At 35.2% G+C, this 15,906-nt stretch overlaps 1 protein-coding gene across 12 annotated transcripts in view; it reads left to right on the plus strand.

Moving 5' to 3' along the window:
• RIMBP2 (RIMS binding protein 2) overlaps positions 1 to 15,906 on the plus strand; it is a 145,029-nt gene that overhangs the window by 93,709 nt on the left and 35,414 nt on the right. For 6 of the 12 annotated variants that reach the window (XM_040577642.1, XM_040577645.1, XM_040577644.1 and 3 more), the window contains 5 exons: positions 378 to 482; positions 3,596 to 3,646; positions 5,817 to 5,837; positions 9,184 to 9,388; positions 14,213 to 14,364. In XM_040577642.1, coding sequence (XP_040433576.1) covers positions 378 to 482; positions 3,596 to 3,646; positions 5,817 to 5,837; positions 9,184 to 9,388; positions 14,213 to 14,364 — 534 coding nt within the window. The remainder of the gene's footprint in view (positions 1 to 377; positions 483 to 3,595; positions 3,647 to 5,816; positions 5,838 to 9,183; positions 9,389 to 14,212; positions 14,365 to 15,906) is intronic. The other 6 variants (XM_040577648.1, XM_040577649.1, XM_040577650.1 and 3 more) reach the window with 1 other exon arrangement.

Consider the following 15,906-nt stretch of genomic DNA (forward strand, 5'->3'; position numbering starts at 1 on the left):
ATAAAGAGTCCTTTAGGGAATTGTCAAGCTAATTTTTACAAGCTTAATTTTTCAACACAATGCCACATATAAGCATGTATCTGATGGCTAAAATGGGTTCTGTTCACTTGTATATCACAGAGGCCATACTGCTGGTAATGACAGTCATATCTCCTAAAAGAGACTGCTATCAAAATACCTGAGCTTAGCATTGGCAATAACCCTATTAAGGACTGGTCAAATTAAAACCCTGTTCAGATTCCCCCTTGTCTGTCAGGAATACCACAGTTTTTTATGTTGAGAGGAGCGTCTGCATGTCTGGGAATGGCAGCATGTTTGGCTACAGGTAGAGTATGCTGAAGTCTCCTGATAGTTTTGTCTTCTTTTCTTTAAAACAGCATATGCGAGAGGCTGCTGAACGGCGGCAACAGCTGGAGTTGGAGCATGAGCAAGCCTTGGCTGTTCTCAACGCCAAACAGCAGGAAATTGAACTCCTGCAGAAGGTAAGTGGCGAAAGGGAAAGTAAAGTGTAACAGCAAATTACAGTGACAAATTACAGAGCACAGGTCACAAAAATCTCTTGGTTTAAAGGCACTTAATCCACAGCTAACAAACTGGTTCCTAACCACCCCACCCCCCAAAATTCCAACCTATCTTCATTTCTTCCTTCCTTTTTTATTGGATTCAAGAATATTTTTGGTTTCCTTAAATGTCAGAAATGAATCCAGTCTTAATTTCATGTTAATCCAAATACAGAGAATCGAACATTCCCATGTCAGTTTGATTACCTGGAACAGTTAGTCATTCCCACTGACGCATTAATGTTGTATTAGGATTTCTTTGGCTTCCAGTCACTGGTGATTCTCACTACTTTTCTACACTAAATTAGATTAAAGTAACTCCTTGTCAAGGTCCTTACACGTTACAATTGATCTCTTTCATAACTAAACTGTTAAGTACCTCATTGCCAAGCTTGTTCTCTAATTTGCAAATCACTTTCAAGACATTTTTTATCACAGTGCAACTTCTCAGTTTTCATTAAAATATATGAAAACAAGGCACTGAGTTTCAATTTTGCCAAAGTCACTTAAAGTTGCATTTGTCTAAATACTAACGTTGATGTTTCCAACTTCTTGAGTAGATCAAAACACAGAAATAATAATGCCAATGATAGTTTGAGAATTGACATGGACAGACTTTCTCAGCAGAATAAAAAAAATGTATAAAGATGTAGTTTTGTTTGAAACAGAATGTTCCATTTGATCTAATGAAATCCTCCAGTTAAATTTCTTTTAGTCTTTCACAATTAATCTTTTTAGGCATATTTAAAAATACCATTTCTAGTTATATTCAGCTGCCATCATTTGAACTTCCACATAAATTTTGAACTTAAATTTCTTGTCAAAGCAAAGAAACCAAGGGGAGGTACAACTTTTCTTCTTGCTATTTTTTGTTACATTCTTCTACTAAATCTGAATTACGTTTTTTTGTTGTTGTTACAGATTGGCAGCAAAAGTTAAATCTCCCTCATACTGTTCCTCCAATCATTTTTTTCGCTAAGCTTTAGCACGATAAATAGACTTTTAAAAGCACAAACAAGACTGTATTATATTTGGTATTTTGTTGAATGTAACTAGATTGGCATCTGTAGCCTGTGATTAAATTCTTGTTCAGTGGGTCTGAAGTAGCAGGGAATATAAGATCACTTAGGTGTCTGTATTGTGGTCTATTCTACCTTGTAGAGAGATAGCCAAGCTAGTTTGTTAGTTGTAGTTACTTGTAGTTCTCTAGGTGTGGTTGTGGAGATGAGCACCACGACTAGTTTGTCCTGCTTTTGCCTCTAGACTGCTGATATCCAGTACATTTCCTTTCAACATTATAATGTGGTATATATTTTCAGAAAAGTCGTTTAAATAAATCACATACCTAAATAACTGTAATACTTTGCTTCCATCATTAACAGGGATTGCTGGCTCACATTTCATCCAGAGCTGACCTCCCAATGTGCCTAGTAAATGTGTTAAATTCTTTTTTTTTTTTAATTATCTAATCACGTGAAAAAGTATTGCGAAATGAAAGCTGTAACTGCAGGCATTAACAGGATGATATTTTGACATTTCACCACATATCTTGTTACTGTGGTAAAGTTGCTGATGAATTACAGAAATGTAGATGTTAAAACAATGCACATTACTAGTACAGTTCAATGCATTTCCTATCATATTTTGATATTATAAATAAAAATTCATTCTGTTTTTAATGTACTTGCAGACTGTTCAGACTATCAACCTAGAAGGAAGAACATAATATTGTTCATCCAGTTTTTGTGCTGATAGGGAATCAGCTGGTCTTTTTCTCCAAGAAAGCCTTAATATAAGACAGAATGATGAAAAAGAGATATAGCTATTGACACAGCTTTCCTAATCATTTATCAAGAACTCGTATTCTGATTTTATTAAACTTGTAATGATGGATAGCACAAGGCTTTCTATTACCTGCCATCATATTTTTACTAATGCTCCTGCAGCCAATATTTTATCACATACTAGTAATAAGACTCATTACTGTAGTACAGGAAGAAATATGACTGTGCTTGCAGGGCTAGAGTAGGCTTACTCTATATTACATATATTACCATGCATGACAGTGAAGAATAGTTTAAGTATGTGTTTTGGATTGTGACTTTATGGCCTGACCCAGCTTCCATTCAAAACAATAACTGAGTATGGTAGCCCTAATACGTGTGGAAAAATGTCCTTCATTGCAGTATCCGGCCCATTAAACTAGAATGTTTGTGGGCACTGCCCTCTGCTAAACAGTTTGAAGACATTTCTCTCATGAGGAATGAGCAGGATATGGTCTTTGAGATACAGTAAAAAGAAGCCAAAGGGCAAAGTTCGTGCATTGCATTGCCATCAGCATAATACAATGGCTAATAAAAAATGTTTTGCTCATCAAAAGTTACTGAGTGCTAGTTTTTTTGTGGTTTTAAGGCTTAGACTTCTCCTGGCCAAATTTGATTACTTACTTTCTGATCTACATATAACAACACCTTCCTGCTCTCATTTACTCCCTCTTTTCTTCTTTGGCTCAGTTGATTGAACTCGAAATGTTGTACTCCCATTTACAGACAACCTTTCTTGTGGTTGTCTTAAGTGTTTTGTGAGCTATTGCTGCATGTAAAGAATGAGTTTAATTTTCGTGTTGCTTTTTCCTAACCAGTATGGTAGGTTTCTACTCTCTGAATCTCCTGCAACATAGAATTGACAGAAATAGCTCATTTTTGGGTTTTATTTTAGAGGGTTTCAGAGATTCTTATGATGTGTTCTTGCAGTTTGTTGAGCATGTTTGTCTTGGTCCAACTAAATATTAATGCTACTAAGCTTCACTGAGATTCTGTCTCCTAAAAATACGCACGTATTTCAATGGCTTGAAACCAAAGTGCTGTAGTGTATTGCCCAAGCCAGCACTCCAAGACTGTAAATGTTTTTGAATTTGAGTATACAGTATGCTACATTACGTGGTTAGAATATTCTCTATATACCCTAATTCATTTTTCTGTTCTTTTTTTATTATTATTTATTTTATTTATTTATTTTCAATGTATGAAAACAAGGCTCAGGTTGAAGCTAAGAAAGAACATGAAGGAGCAGTTCAGTTGTTAGAGGTAAGAAGATATCCTTTTTGTTACCTCTGGTTGTGGAGGTTCTGTTTGAATGCAATGACTTAACGGTATTATCACTTCTGAAAGATTCAATCCTATAAAGACAATTCAGCCACGAGAGCATTAAACTGGGTTGTTGGAAGTCACATGTGTGCCCCTCAGTTTCTGTTTGTGTAAGATGGAAATTTTGGTACCATTTTTTGTAAACTACTATCAGATGTATAAAAAGTATGTATATCAGATGTATAAAAAGGCCCTCTTCAAAGTTGTTATAGTCTGCTCAGTGGTTTGCCCAGACCATTTTTAAATATCTGTGGGAATGGAGATCTGACAGCCTCCACAGGCAACCTCTTTTGGTCTTTCAGTACCTTCAATATGAAGAATATTACTCTTGCATCCTGTCTGAATTTTCTCAGGATGCTACTCATATTCATTGACTCTAATCCTATTGCTGTATATCATCACCAGCATGGCCTTTCTTAGCATTTCCCAACTATGGTGCAGTGTGTTTTTATAATTTGCCAGTGAACACTGAATTTAGTAAGTAAACACTGTGAAATAAATTAATTTTTAGAGATGATTTGGGTGATTGGTTTTACTAATTTTTAAGACATTAAATACCCGCATATACTGACTAAGGCAACATCATCCAGAAAGACACATCAAAAAAATCTTAGTATTTTCATTAACAATTGCTCATAGCAATTGTGACTTTGGTATGGTGCATTTCCTGGAAATTCATCGTAATGAAAAATCGAGTATTTTAGTCTTCTGTGCCTAAGGATACAGAACTGATTGTTTCTTGCATAGAAATAACATGAAGAATAGGAGCGATTCTTACTCCCATTCAAAAAGCACGAGCTTTGCTGCCAGCTTTAGTTGGAAAAGGGCAAGGTTTGCAAAACCTCTTTGTCTTCAACTAGAATGAAATTTTTACAGTTTTTTAATTGTGACTCTTACAGTAATGGAAATTCTATAGGGGATACACACAGGTATGGTTAAATTATGTATGCAAACACAAAACATCAGATGAGAATTCCAATAAATCAAAATACTTAAGTGTCTTCCTGGTGCTTACAAAACCTTTTATTTCCTTCCCAGTCTGCTATATAGAAATGCAGGATGACCCATGATGTTGTATAAGATAGTACAAATGACAATAACATACAGCAGAACTTAAAACTCCTGTAAAAAATTTTCCTACAGCAAACAATTCCTTTCCAGATTTCCAAAACTAGGCTCAACAGATTCTTTGTGTTAAGTTACAGTCATATGTTTTGATGCACATGGATAAGGTAAAGTGTCAGGAAATATAGTCACACAAGAAAGTAGCATGCTAACTCTATCCAGACCTCCTTTTGTTCATTTTTGTTCTTCACTTTTTTCATGCATAATAGATTTTCAATGATAACTACCAAACTGGATTTTCTGCCAGAGGAAAAAGTGTTAAATGCTTATTCTTAACATAACTTACATATCTAAAGAACATACAAGAACATAGATTGACTACAGTAAATGTGTTTATCTGTATTTCACTTAGAAATCTGTTTCTAGTATATAATTTCTGGACTTTTTTCCTTCTAATGGTAGTTGTTCTGTCTGCGTACTTACTGGAGATGAATTTATGAAGATGAACTTTCTGATGCATTGATAATCTTTTTTTTTAAAAAAAAAAGTTTATTTAAAGTTAATATTCCCACAGAAAGGGTTTACTCATATGCTTTCATTATTAACATATATATTAAATTTGTTTTACCTTTAAGAATATAAGATAATAATTTAGTGCCTGGTGGAAAACACAATTTACCCCCCTTAAGCTAAACAAAATTCCTATTTAGCTGATTTGTGTGCAAACTCTGATTTGCATAACTCCATAAAGGTTTCTTAAGCTTTTGTTTTTTGTTGCCTTAGGCCCATTAATTCTTAGCATTTGGTTTATTTAATCTGCTTTTTGCAATTCAAGATCAGCAGTGGTATTGATTTCTCAAACCTTCTATAGTGTGGTTTGTGTTAAATGCATGTTTTTACACCTGTTAACTGTTCCAATGTATTTTGCTTTGAAAAGTTTAAAAAAAAAAAAAAGTGTTCAAAACTGTTTTTATTTCTTTATTTATTTCACATCTCTTTGTTTACTGTGTCTTGTTTGGAATTTATTGCTTTGCACTTCATCCAGAACACCCTGGACAGCATGCAGGTATTTTAGGGCATTATTCTCCATTCCCTGTCCTGAATCCTGCACTTTCCTTTAAAATAAGTATGATAGTCCTGCCTAACCTTGCATGGCATGTGTGCTAAAACCATTGTTATGCAAGCATGCTTGGTATTGATTGGCCTGATACCAAATTGCCGAAAACAGATTTATTTTTTTTATAAGAGATTAATCTTCAAATATGGCATGATTTAATGAAGAAACAAATACTGTTTCTGAAAGTGAACTTCTTACGAGCATGCCCACTAAGAATGGTTTGATAGTTTATTCAAGATTATAGCTTTCAGACTGTGTGGATTTTATCTGAATTCAGATCATTTCATTGTTTATACAAAGACAGTTTTATGCCATATTTTCACCTTGGCTTGATTTATTGAGACACCTACTGAAAGCCATTGCTGCTACATAAACAGTTAAACTATGAAATAAACTCCTAATCTGAATTCATGCTGTCCACCTGGAAAGATGCTCATCATCTTATCTGTCTCGTGTGAACAATATCTGTCTTGTCATAGATGAATTCTGCTTGATTTTATGTTTAAGAAGCTGTTTAGCACTGTGTATTTTATGAGAAACTTAAGTTCTCATAACTCAGTCCTAAGTGAAGTACATTCAGTATGGTCTGCAGTGAGGATGTCTTGTCATACGAGGACTGCTGTAGGTAGGTTCAGTAGTAGGGAGATCTGGTAGACTTGACACTTTTGCGCTATTGTTATTGAGACTATCTGGGCAGTGCCATGATACAGAATAAAAATTCAGTGTTTCTGAGAGTATAAGCACATGCTTCGTTTCATTGTGCAGTGATATATATATCTGAGCACGTTGATTTTCTATAGGGAAGAGAGTCTGGCTAATTAACAATGAACCAAGCACCTCTCTGGAATCAGGAAACAAAGATGGATACAGGGATGCCTGCTGTTACTCCTGTACTATTGTGGATCTTACGGCAATTTTTCTTTTATACTGCACCAGCTTTCTGCTCACTTTTAACTCACAACCTTGATTAAAAAAAGCAGTAAAGGCATTTTTCTTTCAGGCTTCATACTATCCTGAGAGGACAACTCTAGATAAAGATTCTAGATGATAAAAAGAAAAGTCAAAGAAGGCACATACTGAAATGCAAATAAGTTCTTAAATAATATTTTTTTTTCAAAAATATGTTTTTAAGGCAGCCTTATCACGATCCAGACCCCAACAAGATGCTATCTTTATTTTTTATCTTATGCTAAAGTTTCCATAACTTCATGCAGAAAGGTCAATATGTATTCTTAGAGAGCTGAATAGCTTGTCCTAAAACTTTCTGTTGGAAAGAGGGGGATCTAAAAACCCAAATCATTTTATTGCTTTGTCTATTTAATGTTCTTTTAAAATTGTATATAGATGTCTTATTTGTGCGACAAAGTGACAAGTAGCAAGGGCTCACATTTCAGGTGCTGAAAACCACAGTGAGAAGATAAGAGATAAATTCAAACAAAGCATTTAATATTTGTGTAAAAATCCCACAATTCCTCTCTGTTGTTACATTCCATTTCATAATCAGTCAGATACACTGAGACTTCTTTAGCAGAACTAAATTAATTTGTGTTTTTATAAATACAAAGAAATTACATCCTCAAAATTCACTGTAGCTTTAAAAATATATTTATTCCAAAAAAGGAACAAGCAAAAGCACAATAATTAGTGAGGAAATTTGGATTCGTATGTTCTTCTGGGGGACTATAAGGAGTGTTTTGTTTATCTTTAGTTGTGCTAAGATCCTTCTATTGGTATTATGTAATATGAGTAGTTTTCTTCATGTGTATTACATGCAGTTTTCCTCCTCATAGGAACTGAGAAAATTTTTCTCTTTCAAGAAAAAGAAACCTTAGCACAGTTGAATGAACCTAATTGATATCCAGCCTTCCTTTGTTAGCACAGCTGTTTAAATAGGCGTGTATTATACAGGGGGTTTTAATGAAGGAAAGTAATGTTTTTTCATCATGAAGCATCAGATTAAGATCTAACGCATGAGCTTTCCGTGTAAGGACCCTATTACTGCCTCTGAGCTACTTCTGCTTGCAGTGTTTGGGTCACAGCATGTGAGCCATGAGTGCTCCCTCGGTCACAAACAGCAGCCTCTCTGGCACATTTCCAGAGTACAGACCAACTGCTTTCCCCTGTGTGAAAATCAGACCTCACAAGTGAATTTCTCAGGAGTGTTGCTAATTCTTCAGTCTTTTCAACAGGTGTTAATTAATGTGCTCTTTCCCAACCTTCTGGGCAATCTTGATTTCTGTTAGTACTCATCAAGAACACCTTATAGTGTATGCAAGCAGATATGCAGGCTGTTTATAGATGCAGATTGAAATTTAAATGTGTTATATTAAAATCATTAATATATTCTTAATTTAGCTGGTACATTAAATGTGCAGATTTGGATAAAATGAAAGGTATTTTCATGTTTCACTGTCTTTGCTACTCTTAAATTTACTTTGAGTTAAAACTGTAGAAGAAATCCTGAATTCCCATGCCATTTGTAATTCTTTTCATCCAGGGAATCCTTCCTTTCAGTTACACCATCCATTTTTTTCACGTGAAGATTTCTTAAACAGTATGTAGGCAAATTTTGCAAGTCATCACAGAAGCTTATCTTTTAAGTTCCATTTTGTTACTTCCTGATGTCTCAAAATTATAACAGAAATGTTTGTCCACAGTGACATTTTTATACTTCTCCCAAGCTTGCAAACAATCTTGTCTTGGCTGGTGTCTGAATTACTTCTGTGTGGTTTGGCACATACAGTGAGGAGCATTATTTTTGAACGGGAATTCAGCCAGTAGCTAGTCCCACATTCTGCATGATCCAATGTTTTTTGCTGTTCTTGTTGGTTTCTAATATATTAAAGTTTATCTAGCGATTCAGAATTCTTCAACTTAATAGTTGAGGATGGGCAAACCTTAGAAAAATACCTGGGTTTTAGAAAACATTGGAAAAGTATACAAAAGTGACATTCAGATATGTGTAGATGTCACAAAGGCATACGTTCTGTTTGCAGGTGTTCTTGATAGTGATGTTCTTAGCACTGCCAAAAAATATGATGAGGAATTTCCACTTTGGGAATTGGGGATGAGAAGAATACTTACCTCAATATTGAAGAGTTACTAAAAGGTTTTGTTCTAAATATGAGCGAGAACTTAGGGGGACAAAAACTGGGGGCAACAAAAAACAATCAGTGGGTGCTTTTATCCCAAATAGTTTGCCTATCCTGGCTTCCTGGTACTTTTGGAAAATCAAATCCTGTCATAACTTGCTGTGATCTCAGTCAAATGTCTGTGTTATGTCTTGCTTGTGCAGGCCAAGGTCCGAGAGCTAGAGGAAAAATGCCGGACACAAAGCGAACAATTTAACCTCCTGTCCAGAGAGCTGGAGAAGTTTCGGCAGCAAGCAGGGAAGATTGATCTCCTGAGCAGTAACACAGTAGCATCCTCAGATATTCCTGGTTCTCCCAGTAAATCTCTATCCCAGTTAATGAATGGAATAGCCACTTCTATAGGCAAAGGTAAGAATGTGCATTCTGTTTCATAGAATCATAGAATCACTTAGGCTGGAAAAGATCATCTGGTGTCTGATCCATCCTGTAGGTTTTAAGAAGCAACTCAATGATGTAAATAGAGTTTGATTATATAAATGGAAGACAGAATTTGGTCCTGATCCTGTTTTGAGACTAGTTTAAATTTCAGAGTATTTCTTAGACCTTCACTGAGATTGTTCTGGATTTATTCAGGTACTACTGGGAGCAGAATTCTCTCTACTCATTGTTAGGTGTAGCAGTAAGAAACCTGTTCAATGCTAAAATGATGTATTCCTTATGTAAATATCTACTTCTGTTGAAAGTGGAAAGGCTGTCAGTATATAAAGGCCTTGTTGGAAAATCTTTCTAGTTTCAGGGGCAGGAGTTGGTCTGCTATCTTGTTGAAGTAACAATTCACAGGGAAAGAAAAAACAGACACAGTGCATTATCCACTACATTAAAAAAACTTGTAGATAGAGCTGGGCAGAAAATGGGAAAACTAAATGGAATATTTTTACAAACATGAAATTTTTTTTGGTTTAGTTGCATTTTTTCAGCAGAAAGTAGAGGCTTCTCCATAAAAATCTGAAATTAAAATATAAAATAAATTTTTGACAAAAGCAAACACTGTCCGTATAAACACAAATTCTGCCACAAAGTGGTTTTGGTTGAAAAGGAGTTTCATGGGATGTATTTTAACACACCTGAGGAGGAATAATGCCTGTAGTGTTTACTAAACTGTGCAAATGTGTTTAAAATTTTAACCATGTTTAAATTGGTATTTGAACACTTAAATGCTGGGTATTTCAGAAACTGAGAAGTTACACTACTGTTGATATAAGTTTTAAAATAAATGGAGAATGTAAAGTTAAAAAAAAAAAAAATCTGTATTGGTGTTTTTATGCATAAAGTACCTAGTATGCTCAGCTCAGTGTGTGTTTTGACAGGCTCTGTGTCGAATTTTCACCAGGTCATCATTGCCTGTTGCCAGAGGCAACTGCTCCTCCAGACCACACATCTTTGTTAACAATTCATTATTCATAAAATGTTTCAAGGCAAGAAGTTACCTGAGGACACTTGAAAGGAACTTGCATGTAAATTATGTTAGGTTGTGTATAAGTATGTTGTTATCAAGGCTGAGAAGTGTGCTCACAAGCATGTGATACTTAGCTCAGTATCACCCATGATAGAATAATTTTTACTACTTGTTCTACAAAGAAACACTTGTAGTTTCCTGTTACAATTTCCATAGCTTACAAATTCCCCTGAAATTTTTTTAGGATAAATATAAAGAGGAAGTAGACAAACAAAATAGTCTGTATTTATTTATTTTATTTAATCTTTCTAAGCTTCTAGAAAAATTGTGAGGTTGTAGGGCCTAGAAATCACAAATCACTTCCATATCACTATAGATGAGCAGTTATTTTTGGTGAAGGGTGCTACACTCAGTGTGAAACCAAGTCAGAAGAAACCAAGGTGACATCCTTCTTTTATTTTGCTTCAGTGACTCTGTAGTTTATATGGCTTAGTTTTTTAAAACACAAAATTATAGCTGTTTGCAGTCTCACCCACCGTGGTGTATATATAAGCTTAAAAGGCTTTTCTGGAGCTGCAAATCTTACCTAAGTGGATATTAAAGTGCATTAAATAGAGAATTCACAAGACATTACCTGATGGCTGTAAGAATTTAGCAGAAATTTCCTTAATAAAACAGGATTAGCTCTTCATGTCCCTAAGGGTAGGATTTTCAAAGCAAGACATATTTTTAAAGGAAAGGTAATTAAGTATTGAAATGTCCTTTAGGTAACTTGTGAAGGTCCAGTCTTTATCTCTGGAGTTTATCTAAATAGTCCCCAGTCCTCAAATAAAAATCAACAAAACATTCTGAGGTCCTGACTCAACCTTAACACACTATGCAGTATTTATTCTATAACTGCTAATAGAAACAGCTTTTAATAAAACCTTCAAAACAAAATAAACAAACACCCTGCAAAAAAATCTGGACTGGAAACACAGGGCACACAGCTAGGTCTGTACTGAAGTCATTTAAAGGCCTTGCTCTCAAAGCCTTTTTGTAACCTATTGATTTTTATACTACTTAGAATTCAGGGCCTGCAGCACTGAAGTATAAACATCAGAAGCCCTTGGACAATATTCATTCTCAGTATGAATGCAATGATAACAATAAAATAATGTTTAAGCAAGTGGGTAGGATGTCTAATTATTGAAATCAACTATTTCAGAATAATGATGGTAATGCTAAAGCAAGTTCTTCAAACCAGAAGTGTAATTATTTTTATTATGTGTGAGGAAAAAAGAACACATGAGGAAACACAAGGACAGCTTTCAAAGCAAAGCAAATGACGGAAATGAGATCAGTTTATGACCAGCTGCTTTGCCTTAATTGATGATTTTTGAATGTATCAGGAAATGAAATAAACCTAGCCAGAATAGATTAGAACATAAAAAGTTCACTCTAAGCATATAATAATGTCACAACCCAATACAGAAACCTTCAAGATTTATTATTCATCAGATAAAGGGTGCATTTAAATGGCCTGTCTAGATAATTTAGGTAGTCCATAATGAATCAGCAGTCCCATAAATAAAATGGAGGGGCTAATTGTACTTCAGCTATGGTCAGTTTCAGTTCTGCCCGAGACATTTAAATTAAGTTTGGAGTTCTTCTTTGCCTCTTTCCTTGGAAGGGTGTTCAGATTTCCTTGGCAGGTTGTTGCTAGTCATGGCCATTTTGATGGTATATGGATTTTACAAGACTTCACACACACACACAAAAAAAAACATGTGGCTTTTTAATTCTCCTAGTATTTAGAGGTAAAAGAGACATTTCTAGAAGCTTCTGCATGTTCTTATGAACTGATACTTTGTTGTTTTTTTTTAACTGTTAGTTTTATCCACAGTGCAAATATAAAGGCAAAGATGCATTTTTCATTAGTTTCCAGTGAGAGAACAAATTTTAAAAGTCTTAATTGGTCTCATTCCTCCATATTCATACTGTTGTTCAAGCCCAGACATATCAATGAATTGCCTTGGCTGAAGAAAATCATCCTAGCAAAGCAAGGGCTAGATTTTCTAAGAATCTCTCTCCACACTTTGTATGTAGTGCAACGAATTTAGTAACAAAGCCTGAAAAATCCAGGAGGTATGAGACCAAATAGCAGTTTCCTTTGAATGAATAATCACAGTTGGAGCAATTATTTACAGGCTTGGCGCTGACAGGCTGATATGGCAAGCACATTAACAGCAAACAGAAGGAGCTAAATTGGCTAAAGATTTCTTAACAGGGATGACTTTTCTGTTATATATGTGAGAAAGGTTCCAAGAACAAAATGTGCACCCTTTACCAGCCTGGGGACTTTTGCAAGCAGGGCTCATTGTAATAAGTCTTTTGTGTGGTGACTGGTACGTTTCCCTGTTGTCAGTGTGCTTAAGCTGTCTTGCTGTAAATTACACTGACGCAGCAAAAAATTAATCATTTTGGACTAAGGAGCACACCAGAAAAAAACTCTGATGTTATGTTTTGGAGGTTATTCTCTTCTGCAAAATTAATAAAGAAGTTCCAGTGTTAATTCCAGGTGACATATGTCTAGGAAGTTTGCAATTCAGTAGCAAAACTTTGCTGTCCAGACTTGTGGCAGAACTGGATAGGAAATACCAAACCTGAACGTATCTATGGTCTGAAAAATTAGAGCATAGACTTGTTATGTTAATGAGAAAAAGCGAAGAGGAGAGAAGACACCCTGGATATCTGATTGTGTCAGCAATGCCCTAGACTTTGCTATAACTTCTGCTGATGCTGCAGGTATAATTATGCTCAGTTTACAATTTCCTGCTTCTTTTCATGTGGTTTGGGGACTAACCTAATAGTGAAGGAGGAAAGCTGTGAAAGTATTTTGTATTTCACCTTTTTAGGCTCTCTTGCAACCTTAATGAAGTTGTTCTTTTTACGTACGTCTCCTCACCACTAGGCCTCGTTTTCACTTTAGACAATAGGAGATCAGTGTGTTCAGCCTCTTGTAAGCCTTCCTCCTTAGGTCCTTTAAATGTGCAGTATATATTGTCTTTATTTATAAGTGCATTTAAAAAGCACTATATATATATATATATATATATATATTTCAAAAAGCATTTGGAGATTTTTTTCTTTTTCATAGTTTCTCTTTAAAAAAAAAAAACAGTGATGGCAATATGATCAAATTGTGTGTTTTAGTACTGGTGTTAATGAGGTGCTCATAAGAAATATGCAACAGGTATTCTTGGAACTTATTGGCCCTGCAACATGCCAAAATACTTCCCTTCATTTCAAAATGAATATCCTGCCAACCAAATGACTTACATGTCAGTCACTTTCTTTGAAGATAATTGCACAACTTGATTTTACTTTCCAGCATATGAGAGAGTCACCAAAAGAAATAGAGGGGTTCCAACAGTAGCTTTCTAGTCCTGGGCATGTTCAACAACATGGCAAATTACTTTTCCAAAGATATCAAGGTGCTCAGAACAAAAGTAGAATTCTTTGCATTATGGAAAACTTTAACTTTTATTTTTTTGAATTAAAATAGCCTCACTATCTACATGATGTTCCACTACATACTGTTGACTTACATGATCTGTCAAAAGGCTGTGAAGTAGTAGGCTTAGCTACTTTTCTTGTCTTCACTCTACCTACCTTAGTCTTTTTCTAGAATGATTTCTAAAAGGAGGAGAAAATAACTCTCTTCTTGTTATTAGTTGGACATGTTTCTCTTGAAAGCAATTATTTATTCTTTTATGTGTTTTCTTCACTGCCAGGTCATGAAAGTCCTTCTGGAAGTCATTGTGTGATTTCAGAATTTATACGACCTCTTCAAATATCTGGAGACAAACCAGAACAATTGTCTGTCAAACCTACATTCCTGTCCAAGTCAAGATCTGGTACCCCAAGATGCAGATTTGATTCAGACGTGAGTCTTTTGAAGTTTGTTACTGGAAATGTGTGTTATGGGGCCAGGATCTCTTCTCCAGGGACTGATGCGGGATCATCCACCTACTTTGAAAAAGACAAGAATATTCTCATTGTCTGAGACAAATTGTGAATGTGACCAGTGGGAATGTCACTGAAATTTTCAAAGTCTTAGTTGATGTGCTAGTTACATGGTACGACAAATGCATGTGTGAGACCCTCAGGCTTCTATGAAAATCTTATCCTTTGATGATGCATTCAGAGCTCTGCATTACTTGTGTGCTTAAAAGGTGCAAGTCAGTACTTCTGTCTGTGTCTGTTTTGGTGTATGTCTGTTACACAAGTTTATTATTATTATTGTATCTACCAAAATGTGTGACTTTGATACAGCCTTGGTAACTGGAAGAGCAATTCTGACCAGTGCCCTGTCAAGGCAAGTATGCTTTAGGCTTGAGAAGTGGCTCATTCTGCAGTACTTGTTCTTTGCCTGGTTTTCATGATGTGTTACTTTTCTCACCACAACTAGGCTCATACCACCTGCTAGAAGCAGTTTCTAAACACTCTTCTAAACTGATTTTGAGTATTTACTCTAAGCTCTTACACCATTCAACTTTTCAACTTGTATTTAATTGTACTTTTGAGAGGTCCTTCTTTTAAAAAGGTTTTCTGTTTTTTAGTAGAATTCTTGTAGAAAGCCAGTGGGAACCTCCTAAGAACTTTACAAAGACAATGTGACAAGTTGGTTGTTGATATTTAGGGCAAATTTTAAATATAAGGAGGTATAAGACACATTTTGAAAGCTTTATAGAAAGGTATAATATTTTATATTAAATATTATATGCCTGTTTTATGTGGGCAAACAGACATGAAGAAATGATCTTTACTTTGTACCCCTCAGCTTACAGTCCTGACTCCCACTTTTAATCTTTATAGAAGTAAACAAATTGAAACTGTGTGCATATTCTCTACTATTGTATGTTCATTGCTACTGAACCCCTGAAAATTGATAAAATCCAAATGTTTTTAAATGGATCGCAAGACTGAGTATGGTGTAGGATATTCAACAACATATTAGATTTTTGTACAGTAGAAATTCCATGGGTGTTACTATGGATTATCCACAAATAAATATATTATGTGTCCTTACCACCATGAAATGTGGAACATTCACTGCTTTTTGTAGAGGCCACAGAAAAAGCAGCCCAAAGTAGTCAAACAAGAAACAGCAGCTTAGCAACGAGATTTAGGGAAGCAGAACTAACAGCAAGGAACAGAAGACGTGCATGTCAAATTTAATTCATTTTTTCTATTATTTTTGAGTTATCTCTCACTGAGCATGTCAAGCCCTCTTTTGCAGAATTGTTCATTGTGTGCTGTCTTGAGTGTAATTATGTGATACATACTAATTATGTGATACATACTTACATTATGCAAGCACACAGAAATTAAGTTCCTTTTTTTTTTTTTTGAGGTATTCAGACTCAAAGGAGAGTGTGTTAATAAAATCATAAGGAAATGTGGATGAAAAGCTTGGCATGAGCTG

This window comes from Cygnus olor, chromosome 17 (assembly GCF_009769625.2).
Source record: "Cygnus olor isolate bCygOlo1 chromosome 17, bCygOlo1.pri.v2, whole genome shotgun sequence".
In the NCBI taxonomy this organism is placed as follows: Eukaryota; Metazoa; Chordata; class Aves; order Anseriformes; family Anatidae; genus Cygnus; species Cygnus olor.